Below are 17,313 nucleotides of genomic sequence, written 5' to 3' on the forward strand. Positions count from 1 at the left end.
TTGTACTATAGCATCCCAAAGTGACCAAAATACACCTTGTTGGCATCTAAAATTTGAACTTTTCCATGAACAATTCATAACCCATTTAGTTAAAACCAGCAAACTGAGTTGCGGTTTCAAAAGCGGTTATAACTTGATCCTCTTATTATTAAAAAATAACGCACTCGTTAATCCAACATTCTAACCAGTCATATCTATCATTACATAAACCTTAGGCTCACTATCAATAAAAAAAATCAGCCATCTAATTCGGAGTCAACTCTAAACAAATTAAATTCATGAAACAACCTAATAACAAACCAACTATAATCTTAATTTCAAGAAAACAAATAACAATATAAAAATTCCCAATTTTAAACAAACCCACAAATAACCCATATAGATAAAACTAAAAATTCAAACCTCTAAATGATGAGTTTCTTGTGCAAGCCTCTTCAATTCAGCCAAAACTCTATGCTTCCCTCTTGTATCTGCTGCAACCGATTTTATCGACTCTAATTTCTCTATTTGCATCTCTCTATTTATAGATCTTTGAACCAAAGTTGCAAACCCTAAAGAATCAGAGCAAAATTCACTGTCGCAAAAGTTTGTTTGTTTTTTTTTTGTGAGATGAAACTTGACAACAACACAAGAAATTCGACATTTTCTAACACAAGAAACTTGACAACAACAGCACAATAACCTGCCCTTTCTTAATTGACATTCTAACTCAAGAATTTTGTAAAGATAAACCTAACTAGAGACAAATTTGTCAAGATTACCTTGTGCGTAGGGCTGAGGACGCCGGGCAGAGGAGGTGGGGGGCGGGGCAGAGCAGCGGTGTCATGCTAGGGTTTGGGCGAGGGTGGTTGTGTAATTGGGAGGGAATGAGGATGGGCAGTAGCCCGCCAAGGGTATTAGGGTGTAAGGGGCACTCCTCTAAGGTTAAAGGGTGTGGTCATGACCCTCATGCCCACCATGATCCTCCACGTCAGCGACATGTCATCGCCCTCTAATTCACCATCCAAAATCACTATCCTAAGGGTGTGGTCATGACCCAAACCACTATCCACCCATTTTTTTGTGTGAAATTCATTTTATTTATTTTAAATAAACAACAAATAAAATTAAATAAATTTTAGTAATAAAACTACATAGCATTCAAATTAATAAAAAAATAACATCCAAATTTAACCTACATATTATAAATTAAAAAAAGAAAACTACTCGTTGTTGTTAACCCGACCAAATTGCCAAACATGTTCAATCAAATCCGAGCGAAGATGGTTATGCGTAGTCTCATTGTATAACGCACACATATTAGATTCTTGTTGCCCTTCATCAACTGGTACAACATTCTCATGAATGTCGTTAGGATCATATTCACATATGGCGTTACCTTCGTCTTCGATAATCATGTTATGTAGGAAGATACAAGCATACATACAATATCTCAATGTTTTGAGTTCAAGTGCTCGTGCTGGGTTTGCAACTATGTGCCATTTTTGTTGTAGAACACCAAATAGACGCTCAACATCTTTCCTAGCAGATTCTTGACATTTTGCAAATTTCTTTCTTTTTTCATCTTCTGGATACGGTATAGTTTTAACAATCGCTGTGTATGTTGGGTATATTCCATCGGCTAGATAATACCCGTGCTTGTATTCTACTCCTGAAACCGAAAACCTAGAATCAGGCCCCGTACCGTTAATGATATCATTGAAAACATCTGACTGACCAAGAACGTTAATGTCGTTATTCGAACCAGGAACACCAAAGAAAGCATGCCAAACCCAAAGATCATTTGATGCCACGGCTTCTAGAATTAATGTGGGATGACCATGATCACCTCGAGTAAATTGACCTCGCCATGCATTAGGGCAATTACGCCAAGGCCAATGCATACAATCTATGCTACCAAGCATTCCAAGAAAAGCATGTTTACTTTCGTGTGCCTGGTACAACTTTATGATGTCATTCTTTGTTGGCCTTCGTAAGTACTTCGTGCTGTATAGCTTGACCACCACTTTGCAAAATTGATACAAACTCTCTCATGAAGTTCTATCAGACATCTTCAAATATTCATCCCACATGTCGCTACTTATACCGTAAGACAATTGGCGAATTGCCGACGTACACTTTTGTAAAGTGGTAAATCCTCTTTTACCTGTAGCATCCCATCTTAATGTGAAAATGGGTCATAATTAGCCAAATCGTTGGCTATACGTAAGAAAAGACGACGACTCATTCAGAAACGACGCCTAAACATTTCATCCGTGTATACCGGGTTTTTGGCAAAGTAATCGGCCATCAACCTATCGTGGGCACCTATATATTTTACAAAAATGTAAATTACACTAAGATATAAACGGCACTTCAAAAAATATAATGCACGAAAAAAATACCTTCACGATCCCTATTTAAACATTGTTGTCGTTTTCTCCGTTTGGATGAGGTTTCTTCCTCCTCTATAATTATTTTTGTCGTTTCCATCACCACGTTCAAAAAAAATTCGTTGATCTCGTCGGAAGAAGTTGGTGACGCCATGGTGGTTGGATAACCTGTTTCTTCTTTTTCTTTGCTATTGTAGGTACAAATAATATAACCGATTTAGCTCAATTACACGAGAGATTGTTAGAATCGAAGGCTGTCATGATTGTGTTTGTTTGTATAATTTGAACAAATCAACAGAAATGAACAGAGTTTAAGTGCAGCGGAAATGAACAATCAAACTTTGTAAACACAAACAAAAGAGAGAATAGTTTTGATAAACACTTGCTTTACTTCACGCTGAATGATTATAATTGAGTCAAAAGATTACAAAGCATGCTTACAAAACTAAGCTCCCCCTCAGCCTGATACTCCAAGGTTGGTTGCACAAGATGAAAGGATTGAATTGAGGAGAAGGACTCACCCAAAGCGATCAAATGTAACAGTACAGAGTACTGCTCCATTTATAGGCAATCCAAACCACTGAGGCATCTCAGCTGACATCACCATGAAAGTGACATCTAACAGACTAACAAACTCTATCTACTGTTCTACAACTACTGACCATATAGACACTAATTACATTCTAAATACTGATGTATAAACACTGACTCTTCATTCCACTGATGTAGTCAACCACTGTTGTTTGAGCAACAGTGCTTTCTTCAAAGGATGATCAGGCCTTGAATGGGCAGTGCTTTATCTCTTCAGCAGTACTTGGATTCCGTCAGTAGATTGAGCTTCAGCCTTTAAACTTCATCAGTGCTTTGGCTTAACAGTAGTTTATAGGATCAGCAGTTGTTGATAAGGGCAGTGCTTGGAGCATATCAGATGTTGGATTCACTGTCAAGGGGAGAGCTAAATATAAACAGCTGCTTGTGATTAATCCACTGTAGTGATCTAGTTTTGGCTTTCATTATATGTTCCTCTGGTAGGGTTCAATCCCAACAATCTCCCCTTGGAACAGAAAATGCCAAAACCCTTCATTATTCTGGATTTTTATTTCTCATCAGAAGTTCCCTAACTTGTCTTTTAAATTCCACTTCAAAGTCCTTGGAACTTGAGTCATCCTCATCCCTGCACAGTGTAAGTTCAAGGAGATTCTGCAAATCTTCAACACCAAGTCCTAGTGCTTCTTTCCTTGATATGTACTTCACTTCACCATTGGATCTGAACAGGGTCAATACGTGGGTCTTTTGATCAGACATCCACTTTAGTCCTTTTGAATCCAATGGGTTTCTTGGGAGAGATTTATTCACTGATGAGTTTGGTGATGTTGGTCTTGTGAAAAGTTGTAAGCTATCAGACATTTGTTTGAAGGCCATTTCAATGACATCATTTGCTACAACTATGTCTTCTGCAGTCTCTTTTTCAATCTGCTCTTGTCTCTTTTGTTGATCTGGCTCAATGTCTGATATTTCTGCTGAGTCATTTGGTGATGCAGGTTTGGTTAATACCTTTTTGGCAAGGTCTTGAAGCTTAGCTGATCTATCTTCTTTTAGATCCATTTTCTTGATGGCATCCGTGAAGTACTTAGCTTCCTTTTCTTTTTCTTCTTCACTGATCAGCAGTTTTCCTTTTTCTTGGTTTTCCACAAGGATAGGATTATCTGTTGATGTGATCAGTGTTTTAAGAGCATCAATCTGCTGTTCTAGCTTTTGGTAGTCAGGCTTCCTTGGAGTGTCTGAAACAGTTGTTCTCCTTTTCTTAAGCCTTTCATAAGCCTCATCGGTATACTGCTTTGTCCATTTTGCTATGGCTTCAGCAGTGTCTACCTTAGCATCAACCAGCTCCTGTTTCTTCCTTTTGTACTCAGATGTTAGGTCAGCAATGAGCTTTTTGTATTTGTTCCAATTTGGAGCTGTCTTCTTCTTTCTTGGATCATTTTTAATCCTTTCAATTCTGTTAGCCTCATGCTTTAAAGCAACCATTGGCCATTCTTCAAATTGTTTTTCTTCAACAGGATAGAATTTTTCTTTCATGATGTATGCAAGATATTTTCTTCTCATCTCTTTTCGTTGATCTGCCTTTTCTCTGCTCGGCTCTTGTGCATAGTCTTCCATCAGCTTGACTTTTGTGAGCAAGAATTCCAATTTTTCAGAAATGGCTTCGTCACTTTGACCTTCACATTCAATTTTGGCTCTTATCTTAGCCTGCCTTGCTTTGAGCTCGAGATATTCATCCACATTTTCTGGGACTATGAAACCTATGAGAGAAGGAAATCTTCTTGTTGAAGGATCATCTTCAGTGTAAAATTGTCTCATCTCATTTTTAACAGCTTCCAGTTCCAGTGGATATTTTGCAGCATTAGGATCATATTTGTCCTTATTTGCCTGAGTAATTTTTCTTTTTCTGGTGTAAAGCTTTGTTGGTTGTGATGAAGAAATGTTGAGAGCAGTGGTGGATGATTGTTGACAAACAGTTGTTGAAACAACTGGTGTTTCAACCTCTGTTGTCATTACAACTACTGATGTATCAGTAGATGTCTTCTGCTTTTGAGCAGGGGTTGGAATGGTATTGATTTGAGAGGTGGTTTGTGATTGACTAACAGTTGTTGAAACAACTGGTGTTTCAACCACTGTTGTTATTACAGCAGATGTTGTAACATCTGCTGTCTTCTGCTTTTTGGCAGGAGGTCATGATGGGGTGGCTATTTTTGGTGGTGAGTTTGGTTTTGGTAATGGTGATGTGATCATAGATGATGATGATGGTAGAGCAGTGGTTGTGGTGGTGTGTGGTGATGTGGTGTGTGTTGAGACAGCAGCTTTGATTTGGCTATCTTTTTCAGGTTTAATGTAGATACCATCTTCAATTCCCTTTTTCTTCCACTTGATCTTCTCCCCCTTTTTGGTATTATCTGGAAAGGGTTCATTCATGAAAAGGACAGTGGGAGGAACTTTCCCAGTGGTACTTTGAATGTGAGCCTTGATAGCTTTGATGTCTGACTGAGTATCTTTAAACCTTGATTCCACCATGTTTGTCAGCATTTTTACATGTATAGCATGCTGCTGATCAGCCATCTGTTTTTTGTTTTTCCAGTAGTGGTTGGAATACATTCCATAGCTCATTTGCAGCAGGTGCAGGTTGTGCAGGTGCTTGAGCTGGGGCAGCAGTGGACTGTGCTTTCTGAGTTTTTAACAGCTGTTGCACCATATCCTTTATTTCAGCAACTGAGGTTTCAAGTTTTTCAACTTTGCCCATCAATTCCTGATATTTTGAATTATCACCCAAGTTAATGGGATCATCTGAATCCCCACCAGCAGTGGTTGTACCAATGTGTGACTTAGGAACTGAATCCCAAAAGTCATTCATCGATGCCCCTTGTTCTTGGTACTGGGGATTTCTTTCTTCAGCACTTGATAGCCATCTGAAGGTACCAGTGGGCATAACAACCTCACTGGTGGTTCTCAGAGGTACTATTGAAGAAATTGCCTTCAAGGGAGTCTTATGAATATAACCACTGTCCAAATGTAAACCAGTGGGTTCAACATTTGTAGTGGCTGCTCCACTTGAACTACTGACAGGAGTTACTTGTAACTCCTGCAGTGTAACCTCCTCAGTTGTTGCTGGGATAGCAGAGGTATAGACCTCAGACCCAGTCACTTGTGGGAGTATACTCTCGGTGATAGGTGATTGAGAGGAACTGGTTTGTGTCTGAGCTATATTAACTGCTTGCAACAAAGGTAGCATGGATTGTGGTAATGTGAGGGGTGAAGATAATGGTGTTGAAAGAGACATGTCCTTGGGATCAAGACTGAGGAAGATGGATCCGAGTGGGTCCAGAGCTTCATAATGTGGGGTCCCTGTGTTTACAACCTAATCCTTTTGTGAGGATGCAGGAGGAGTTTGAGGCATTTCTGGATGTTTTCTTTTTGGTCTTTTTGGTAGTGGCAGGTGTGGGTTTCAGAGCAGTGGGTGTACTGCTATGATCACCTGGAGCAGTGGGCTCAGCAGCCGATACCTGAGGAGCAGTGTCATCTGCTAAATTCTGCTCAGGCACCTCTGCTTTTGTTTTTGAAGGTGTCAACATTCTTGAGAATGTCTCAGGTGTTAAACCATTTATTTGAAAATAGGTACGTTGTTTGAGCAAATCTGCATTTTCTTTTTCAAATTTTTGTTCAAAATAATAGCTTAGAAACCTTGGAAAAAGCAGAAATGCTTTGCTATCAACATTTTTCACTAAATCATCAAAGATCTCCTGGGAATAATTAAAATTTTCATTATTTAAAATAGCATATCCCAGGCATTGGATCTTTGATGGTATTTCGTTAAAAGCAGTTGTTTTATTAGAAATACACATCAAAAGGGTGTGGAACAAAAACCTTGGTGCAGAAGGGAAATAACCTTTTTGTAAGGTATCTCTTTTTGGTTGTTCTGCATACCCCCTATTCAAGAAATCATTTTTCAACTCGTTTCTAGAAAAAGAAGTTTTACCTTTCTGATCATCGAGTTTAAAGACTTCTGAAATGGATTGTGGAGAGATTTGAATTGTTTTACCCTGTATGGAGGAGTTGATGGCTGTAACAATGTCTCCTTATTTTTCAAGGGTAGCATTTTTCCAGAACTCTCTCTGGGTTTGTTGGTAAATGGGAGCATCTGCTGTTAACAAAGTTTTGTATTTTGATGCAGATAAGGTGTCGATGATGGAGTCGAAAGTGTTGGTGGTAATGGGTTTTGTGAGTATACCCAAATAATTGTGAGGGGCTTTATATGGTATTTCGATGGGTTCAGCGGCCATTTGAGTGGCGTCTTTGGAAGCAGATGAAGAAGATAATTTTGATTTTGATTTCGATTTTGATTTCGTCATTTTAATGAAGAAGATCGAAGAAAGATTTTGGAATGAAGAGTGGGAAACTGCTTTGAGAAGAGAATTTTTTGGAATTCAATTCGACAGTGAAACCCTGTTTGGGGTTTTGATCAGGGTTTTATTTAGGGAAAAAGTGAATGATGATGTGGCAGCGGTTACAACAATCTGAGGGCTAAAAACTGAACACGTGCCAACCCCTGATGAAAGATTAAATAATGGAGGACAGTTGTTTTGAAAGCCACTGATGGATCAAACATCAGTAGTTACAACGGTAATAAATGAACCAGTGGGTGATTTTTACTATCAATGGATAGCACATCAGTGGATAGAACACTGATTTTTTACAACAGTGCTTATCAAGAAATTGAAAGAGCAGGGGTTGACTTTCAGCAGTGGACAGACTTTAGAAAACAGATGTTTGAGGCACAACAGTAGTTAAGGGAAAGACAGTGGTAGAAAAAATGAAAGACCATTAGCATAGCAACTGTTAGTGCAACAGTGTTTGAACTTTTGACAGTTAAAATTTAAGCATCTGCTTGTTTAGATGTGGAAATTTATTTTGTCTTGTGTAAAAACAATATTATGTCCAATACCCGTCAATCTGCAAAAATGCTATACTTAACAAATTACATTTTAGATGCAACTTATCAAGTTTAATTTGTCAGGAATTTATGTTCTAGGTTTTTCCACACGTTTTCTATAAGATTTAAAACTTTTATAAATTCCTGATAGTGGTTTAGCATCCCAGATGATGAAAACTTCTATACTAAAGCTGCTCATTTTGTGTCTAACTATTTGAATTAGAACATGATTATCTTAGTAGTTTAAAATCTATTTGCAATCAATTTTTGATCTGTGATAAACAGACTTGAGCTTAATACGACATTGACATGTGCACCATTTCCTTTTGATTAATTTTAGGAATAGTAATTTCACACAAAAATAAGGAAATTACATCCTGACCGGCGAAGAAGCTTTTACTATCTAAAAGGAGTAAAAGTGCAAAATACATTACTCCAAAAAAATGAGTAATATATCCAGTTTTATTAGAGAAAAATACCTTTAAAAAAATAATTAAGGATGTTTTAAAAAGTATCATCGAAAGGATCTGGTAACTTTACAAATAAGTTCACAATCATATCATTCTCAAGTTTTTATGACCACTGTTTTGGACCATTTTCTTATCAATTGATTGCAAAGTCCTCTTCTAAGTTCAATCACTGGGATACTATTTTTACCTGAACTTCCCTGAATCAATACATGCACACAGTTGCCTGATGACCATTGTTTACCCAACTTTGGACTCATAAGTGTTTTACGTTTATACTCTTTTCTTTTGACTTCAAGAGTTTTGAGATAAACACACTTTTGAGTTTTGTTAATTTTCTTCTTCCCTTTTTACCCTTCCCATTCATAAGTACAAGAATACTTATTGGGAGATTTTTATTGAAGAAATACTCAGACCTGAATCATTTTACAGCAATGTTTGGAGAGACTTGGACATTTTTGCACAAGCTTATGTCAAATCTCACATCACATATGATTTAGTCTGTTTTTCATGTGATTCTCTCGATGTGTTCTTAACAGAATTGATTTGATCCTTTTTAACAGGATTTTCAACCTGTTTTTCAACACATAAGATATAATAACTAAAGTTTTAATTTCCCTCCCTTTATGTCAACCAAAAACAGTATTGTTTTTATGAACTAGGTCTTTTGTTGACAGGAGGTTCATACCTTAGTATTAAACATGATGGAAACAGCACAAACTTCATGTTAACAATTGAAATCAATCTTGTAAAGGAATTGATTATACCATAGTTATCAGACATATTTTCAGATCTGGGTACTATAGGTGTTTTATGCATGATATCACTTGTTATGTGAAGTTTGTGGGTTTTATGACATCTTGGCTGTTTTACAGAGTATCTGAATAATCATTTTGAACATGATTTCTTGTTACTCTGTTTTCCAACTAAATACAATCAACCTTAGTATCAATGATTTTTGAGCTGAACTGTTACGTCAAATTGATTGTTAGATCGAATTTACTGTCCATGCTCTGATACCAATTGTTAGAATCGGAGGCTGTCATGATTGTGTTTGTTTGTATAATTTGAACAAATCAACAGAAATGAACTGAGTTTAAGTGCAGCGGAAATGAACAATCAAACTTTGTAAACACAAAAAAAAAGAGAGAATAGTTTTGATAAACACTTACTTTACTTCACGCTGAATGATTACAATTGAGTCAAAAGATTACAAAGCATGCTTACAAAACTAAGCTCCCTCTCAGCCTGATACTCCAAGGTTGGTTGCACAAGATGAAAGGATTGAATTGAGGAGAAGGACTCACCCAAAATGATCAAATGTAACACTACATAGTACTGCTCCATTTATAGGCAATCCAAACCACTAAGGCATCTCAGCTAACATCACCATGAAAGTGACATCTAACAGACTAACACACTCTATCTACTGTTCTACAACTACTGACTATACAAACACTGATTACATTCTAAATACTGATGTATAAAGACTGACTCTCCATTCCACTGATGTAGTCAACCACTGTTGTTTGAGCAACAGTGCTTTCTTCAAAGGATGATCAGGCCTTGAATGGGCAGTGCTTTATCTCTTCAGCAGTACTTGGATTCCGTCAGTAGATTGAGCTTCAGCCTTTAAACTTCATCAGTGCTTTGGCGTAACAGTAGTTTATAGGATCAGCAGTTGTTGATAAGGGCAGTACTTGGAGCATATCAGATGTTGGATTCACTGTCAAGGGGAAAGCTTAATATAAACAGCTGCTTATGACTAATCCACTGTAGTTATCCGGTTTTGGCTTTCATTATCTGTTCCTCTGGTAGGGTTCAATCCCAACAGAGATCTATATAGAGTTGTCCAAAAATTGAAAAAAGGTAATTTAATCCATAAAATATAAAACTGAATGAATTTCGTTACAAACTAGAAAATATAAAAAACGATAAAGACCTAAATTAAAGATTACTGTAGGTACAAATAATATAACCGATTTATCTTTTTCTGGGAGCGAGTCGATGTTTGTCGCCATTAGCTTAAAGTCTTCACGATTGGCCGCTTCTTGCATTTCTTTTTCTTTCAACTTAAGTCTCGCCGCTAGTATTTCGTTAAATTCGGTGACCTTGCTCATCAACTTATCCACCATCGTTTCACTCGGAGATTCATTTTTTGTCAACGCCTCTTTCTTTTTGACCGCCGCTTCCCTTTTTGCTTTGTCTCTACCTTTTGGGCACTTCAATTCCGGAACCTCCATCACTTCATCATCAAACTCGGGTTCGTCATTAATATTATTATGGCAACGCACATCCGAATCACCGGCACTATGCTCCATCGACTCGAATGTTTTAGACCTTTTTGCCCTTACCACCTCGTTAAGAACCGGCGCCCACTTGGGACAATTTTTAAAGATTTCCCAAGCCCCTACTTATGTGAACGCACTACCTTCTTTCGTATGGTACTTTGACATAGCTATGGCAAAAACCGTTTCATCACTCGCCCCACTTGGCCGATTCGAATGAGCATTGTTGTAATAACCACAAAAGGCCGATATCTTCTTATTCATCTCTCGATACTTTGAGCCTATTGAGTTCACTCTTCGGTACGGTTCTTTTTGCATCAAAGCATGAAATTTGTTGCAAACCTCATTCCAAAAACTATCAGACTTTTGATTATTACCTACAATAAATATTAACGTGTAAATAAATGTTGTTTTATCTTGAATAAAATATTATTTTAGTATAAATAAAAAAGTATAACATACCTACGATCGGACATGTAGACGTATTGGTCCACGCCCTTGCCAACGCCATCTCGTCGATTGATGTCCAAGTTTGACCTCTACCGGTGGTTAAGTTATCTTGTTCCGCCCTCTTTGAACGCTTTTTTTAGATGTTTTCTTAGAACTTTGAGGTTGGGTTTCGGATACAACGTCAATGTCATCCAAATCGTCTAACGAAGGGGTATCGGGTGTCGGTTGCGATTGGACTTTCGTATGAATAGGCCGACTTTGGCTTTGTTGGAGCGTTTTAAGTTGTTGTTGATATTGTTGTTGAAACTGGATTTGTTGAAGTTGAAAGAAACTAGTAGGATGCGGGGTTTGAGGGAGTTGCGTGAACGCGTTAGGAACTTGATTATAGCTTGAAAAAGAAAATTGTGGAGTCGCCCACATCGGATCAACAGGTGCCGTCCACGGGGTTTGTGGCGGGTTGTTCGGGTTGCTTGGATCCATGGTAGTATTTACTATTCTTTGCTATTGTAGGTACAAATAGTATAACAAATTAAAATATAAAAAATTGAAATCCCATTAATATGCAATGATGCCTTAACTATATGAATGTCCATGCACACAAATAAACATACCCATACACTTAATACAGATACCCATACATATATTAGTCTTTAACTAGAAGCAAATACTGAGATAAGCATGTGAATGCATTGATTATGAGTCCACTGTTAGTATCCATCTACCACGATATGTATCACTAAAAAGTTGCAGCACATGTGATAGAAGTATATGATCACACCCATCAGCCACTCCAACTAGGGGTGCTAACCGGGTCGTGTTCGCAGGTTGGCGAGTTCAACCCAACCCGAACCCGAAAATTTCACACGAACCTAAACCCGAACCCAAAAATCGTATCATACATATGAACTCGAACACGACCCGAAATTTCACACGAACCCGGACCCGAACCCGTTTAGACTAAAAACTAACTATGTATACATACAGATTCAACAACTGAAAGTTCCCATAAGGAACATGCATATTACTTTATAAAACACTATCTCAGTAGTGGTTAAAAAACAAAGCTACATGAGAATTGCATCTACAAGTTTAAAGATGGAGAAGACTTTGACAGTGGATTACAATTTACAACTAACAGATTGTTTAGAATGAAATTTAGATATAATCAAATACAGAATACAGAACACACATAACCAAAGCTAATCAACTACGAAACAAAGAAAATAACACACATGACAACATTTTAGGGTTATAATGACACAATTGAAACCTCTAAACAGATACTGATAGTAAAACTATAATAGAAAATGTAAACGTACACTTTAAACAGATCGATCTAGAGTCACAAACAACAGAATAACAAATCAAACAGCGAAAAAACTGAAAAACAACAAACCTGCTGCTTGTCGTCTTATTGGAGGAATATAAACGAGGGTTAGGGTTCTTATTGCCGTATTGCTGCTGCTGTTCTTGTTGTCGTTGTTGCTGGTTAGGGTTTCTGTTTGATAGAATTGACAACGGAGGAATACAAAAAATAAGGAAAATTGTTTATATATTTATTGTGGCCAACCCTAGAAAATATAAAAAGTGGAACGTGGTTTCTGTGGTTTAATCCACGCACACCACGGAATTATACTCCAAGGGGTTGGTGTAGGTGTGAATCATGTTCCTATGTGGCAATTAATGATCCAATCCATGTGCCCCACACCCTATAGCCTAAGTGGGGAGTGACCTCTCTTACCCAAAGCCAATGAGCACGCGCCACGTCAACTCCCCACTTAACTCCCCCCACACCCTCAATTTGATGGCGGCACTCCACTCTTGGGGACTTGGTTTTATTTTTTATATAAATATTTTTATAAAAGTATCACAAGGAAAAAACATAAAAAAAAAAAGAAAAACTCAAGTTTCACACGGTGAACCCTCCCCGCTCCCCACTCCCCGATTTGGTCACCGAGGGGTCGGCGGCGGTGTTCCCGATCGGGGAGTACACTCACCGCACCCCTCCCCGCAGGCGCCCCGGACACCCTTATACCCTTTTACCGTTAATATAACGTGGACAGTTGGATCCTTTAAGATGTGACGCGGATTTTGACCTTTAGCGGCGACTTTTCTAATGTCGCTGCTAAAGGGGTCGCCCCAATTGCCCTAACTTCTTGTAGTGACTCAATCTCATCAACTTGTGGATCATCGGACTCACTTTCCATTCTCCGATATCATTATTTTAATAAACTAACGGTAGTGAATTTTGTTTTTTGTTTTTATATGATACTAGACTAGAATTACCACCCGCCGTAATGTGGCGGGGATTCATTAGTTATATATCATGTTCGATGAAAGGCAAATGTTTCTCATATTACCACGAGCCTGTGTGTAAAACCGAGAAAAAAATAACTAAGTCGATCTCTAACTCGCACGCTGCGACAGACCTATCAAACGGGGAAAATAGACGCGCTGCGACGGACAGGAAAAAAATAGATGAAAAAACGTTGAACCCCACACGCATGTTGCGTCGTGTTAAGTCGGAAATTTAGAACGGCACGTTAAACGGAGAACTTATGAAAGATGAAAAGTATATAAGAGACTAAAGTTGAAAGTAAAAAAAGTACGTGTTGAGATTAAATTGTAAAAGATGAAAAGCTTTGGGTTGAAAGTAAAAAAAAATGAAGGGGTTAAATTGCAAAAGATGAAAACTTTTGAATTAGAAGTGAAAAATCAAATAAATCAAAAGGGTTAAAATACCAAAGATTGAAACTTTATACTTAAATTGCCAAAGATTGAAATTTTAGAGTTAAAAAAGAAATCAATTAAATAAAAGAGATAAATAGATTTAGTTAAATTGATGTTTAATATTATCATTATTATTATTATTATTATTATTATTATTATTATTATTATTATTATTATTATTATTATTTAATAAGAAATCAATTAAACAAAAGAGATAAATAGATTTAGTTAAATTGATATTTAATATTATCATTATTATTTAATAATAAAAGAATAAATAAAAAATAAGGGTGAGAAATTACCAGAGAATGACACGTGTTCAAAAAGGATTTTTGTTTATTAGTATAGAAAGATTATTACTAGGGATTACTTCTCGGACTTAAAAAAGTTATTTATATTAAATACTATTTATGATTAATAGAAAAATGGTATATTAATGTGTGCAAAAATAAAAGCGTCTTGTGTATTGACAATAAGTCCATCTCAAGCCCATAGATAGGTACCATGTATTATATGTGGTTGAATAATAGAAAAATGGTGGGGAAGGATCCACTAGAAAATGGATTTTGCTTAAGTAGCCTAAGAAGGATTGTGATGATGACATGTGACACTCCTAATAAGTAGAATGAAGGGCATTTTAGTCCTTATAAATAGGAGTAAAAATAACATGTGGCACCCCTTTTGTTGTTTAAAAATAAAACAAAAAAATCTAGTACAAAAAAATTTAGCATAAAAAATCTAGTACAAAAAAAATATAGCATTAAAAATGTAGTACAAAAAAATATAGCACGAAAAAATCCAGTACAAAAAAATATATCACAAAAAAATTCAACAAAAAATGTAGTACAAAAAAATCCAGCACAAAAAATTGAAAAAAAAAATTTAAGACAAAAAAATTCAACACAAAAAATTTAGCAAAAAAATATAGTACAAAAATCTAGCACAAAAAAATGTTACATAACATAGAAATACAACACGTTTTAGTAGGTTTTTTTATTCTTCATATTTTATATGGCAATATGGTACTCAAATTAAAGATAAAAAGACGCTCGATTTTATGGTGAAATTTTTATGAAAAAATAATGTCTTATAAAAAAGTTATGAACGTTTAAAAAACGGGGGTGGAATATGCATGTGCCTTGCATGTGGAGAGAGAAATGAGAGAGAAAGTCCATAAATAGGATTTTTCCAATATACCCTTGCACTCATCCTTTCTCCTACATTTTCATCTTAACCACTCATTTAAAAAATGAATGGTTAAGATTCCTTCTCATCCTATTTAGGCAAAATAAACTTTTTATTTGATCTTACCCTGAAAAATGATACATTAATGTGTGTAAAAATTTACAATAAGGTGTACATAATATATATATATATATATATAATTAAAGTATTTTTAATACGTACAACAATGGAAAAAAAGTAAAATTACAATATAAAAATCTCTAAATACTCCATTGTAAATGAAAGTTGTTTGTGGTGTTGGTGAGTTAAACAAAGCTTTGGATAGGAGTAAGGAGATGTCAGTGATTCTATCACCATGGTTTGCAGATTTAGCCATTAAAAAAGAAATATGTTCCGTTTGATTTATAAAGTAACAAATAAATGCAACTTTAAAATTCTATTTAATACTAAAAACAATCATTCGAAGCAAACACATGTATTAAATGATTATGTAATAGGTGAACACTGAGAAGTATTAAATGCTTACAACCTCTCCTAAATTTCTGTATTTTACAAGACAATTATGTAACTATTCTAACTTATTTAATAATCCAATATCCAAATACCCAACCATACATGAAAATTCAAAGAAAAATACAAAAGTGGAAGAAGGAAACCTAACCTAGCCTGACTTGATCCAGCTCATAGATTCTTAAGTACTTTTATTAGCTGACAATATGCCTTTTTTAGGCATTTAACCCATTAATGCGAATGGACTGATTTTGGAACGAATGGATTTTTTGGATGAATGGGGGATCCTCTCGTCCGAGAGGCCTTTTCGTGCGAATGAAAGAGCTCTTTCGCGCGAAAGCGACAAATCCAATCTCACGAACATTCCCAATCACCTTTTTCGATCCAGAATCTTTATTTCTGCGAATTTCATGATGAAACTTCACAGATATGTGCGAAATCAATTCCGAAGCTAACGATGTCTTCAATTTCAAATTCCATACGTTAACGACTTCGTTATCAGCACGAGCCTCATTGGCGTTGATGTTGAATGCGCGTCCACGAGCTGGATTTGCATTCGCGTTCACAAGTTTGGGGCAGTTGTTTCTAAAGTGACCCATCTCGCCATAGTTGTTGCAAGAACAAGGTGGGAATGGAGGTCTAACAGGGTTTCCTTGAGGTTGAACGGGGTTCTGAACGACTTGATTTGGAGCAGACCGACAAATATTGGCTACGAGACCGAGTTTTCCACACGAAGTGCATTGACGACATGGTAGGTGAGCCTGGTGATGACCATTATACAGGTTGCACAATGGTGTAGTTCCAGCGTATGGTTTTCTTGCGGGAGGTTGAGTTGGTTGGTTTTGTGTGTTCTGATTGGGTTGAGCAACAACCGGAAAGTTCTGGTTGTCACACCCCAACCGATGGCGGAAACATCGGGGTGCGAGCACTAAGCGTTCAGATTGCTCACGAGGTTCCATAACACTAGATATTTTAATAGTAATTAAATTGATTTCATGCATTGTCAAAACCAAACAACCGTAACAATAAGTATCAAATTACATCATAAGCAAATATTGTCTCAGAGTTTCTGGATTAACTACGTGACATTTCTAGGCATTGTCCTAGCTTGATTCCATTTGATCCCATAGCATCCTATCAGCCTGCAACATGTATTAAAATATCAATACAAAGTATTGGCGAGTATACAAGTTTGAATAATAGCATAATAGATTAAAACAACTCATGTCCATATGTAAATGTAACAAAACAGTTTCAGCCGTGCTAGTGTCGCAGTCCACGCAGTGATAGCCCAAGTATCCCGATGCTTTAGTGTTTACCCAAGACTCAAGGTAAACTAGAATCCTCCTAACATTACCCCCCGAGAATAATGGGAGAGGTGCATCTCCTATAGCGCTACTATTGTTAAGGCGGAACTACACACTCTGGATTAAACGTCACATAGCACAAAGAATCAAGAATCAAGAATCACAAGTTTCACGTACACATAGGATAGAGTTTAGATTCAAAAGTATCAAGTTTCGTAGTTTATAGAATACATGTTACACCCCAAACTTTAAAACAAAAGGGGATCGAGTATACTCACAGTGATTGCTTAACAGTTACACTGTTATTGGATCAGAGGGAGCTCTTTTAGAATTAGCCTGATTAGATTACAATAGATAAGAGTTGGGCGGAATAACGAGATTATGCAAATGTCGAATCAGTCACCAGATCGGATGGTTGTCCGATCGGATTGCCAGTCGATCAGGTGGCTAAAGTGTAAGTGGGACGGGTGGCTGTCCGATCGGATGGCTGTCCGATAGGGTGGTCACTCGATCCAAGTG

General features: G+C 36.9%; 1 protein-coding gene and 1 long non-coding RNA gene across 2 annotated transcripts; both read right to left on the reverse strand.

Annotated features, from left to right (window-relative positions):
- Positions 1 to 1,148: 1,148 nt before the first annotated feature.
- LOC110863964 lies at positions 1,149 to 2,058 on the reverse strand. The gene is made up of 2 exons (XM_022113151.2): positions 1,718 to 2,058; positions 1,149 to 1,651 (listed from the first exon to the last, which is right to left on the reverse strand). Exons 1-2 carry the CDS (start codon positions 1,902 to 1,904, stop codon positions 1,203 to 1,205), a joined length of 636 nt encoding a protein of 211 aa, XP_021968843.1. The 5' UTR covers positions 1,905 to 2,058; the 3' UTR covers positions 1,149 to 1,202.
- An 8,869-nt stretch (positions 2,059 to 10,927) lies between these two features.
- LOC110865416 lies at positions 10,928 to 12,603 on the reverse strand. The gene is made up of 3 exons (XR_002550651.2): positions 12,459 to 12,603; positions 11,075 to 11,563; positions 10,928 to 10,989 (listed from the first exon to the last, which is right to left on the reverse strand). It is a non-coding gene; the product is annotated as an uncharacterized LOC110865416 (long non-coding RNA).
- Positions 12,604 to 17,313: the final 4,710 nt, after the last annotated feature.

The sequence above is a fragment of the Helianthus annuus genome, chromosome 11 (genome assembly GCF_002127325.2).
Source record: "Helianthus annuus cultivar XRQ/B chromosome 11, HanXRQr2.0-SUNRISE, whole genome shotgun sequence".
Taxonomy (NCBI): Eukaryota; Viridiplantae; Streptophyta; class Magnoliopsida; order Asterales; family Asteraceae; genus Helianthus; species Helianthus annuus.

Bases quoted from the DNA above. Each gene is read 5' to 3' on its own strand.
- LOC110863964 (XM_022113151.2), bottom strand. From the start codon at position 1,904: ATGCTTGGTAGCATAGATTGTATGCATTGGCCTTGGCGTAATTGCCCT. The intron at 1,652-1,717 runs GTCAGTCAGATG...TTTCGGTTTCAG, and splicing joins TAACGACATTAACGTTCTTG to GAGTAGAATACAAGCACGGG.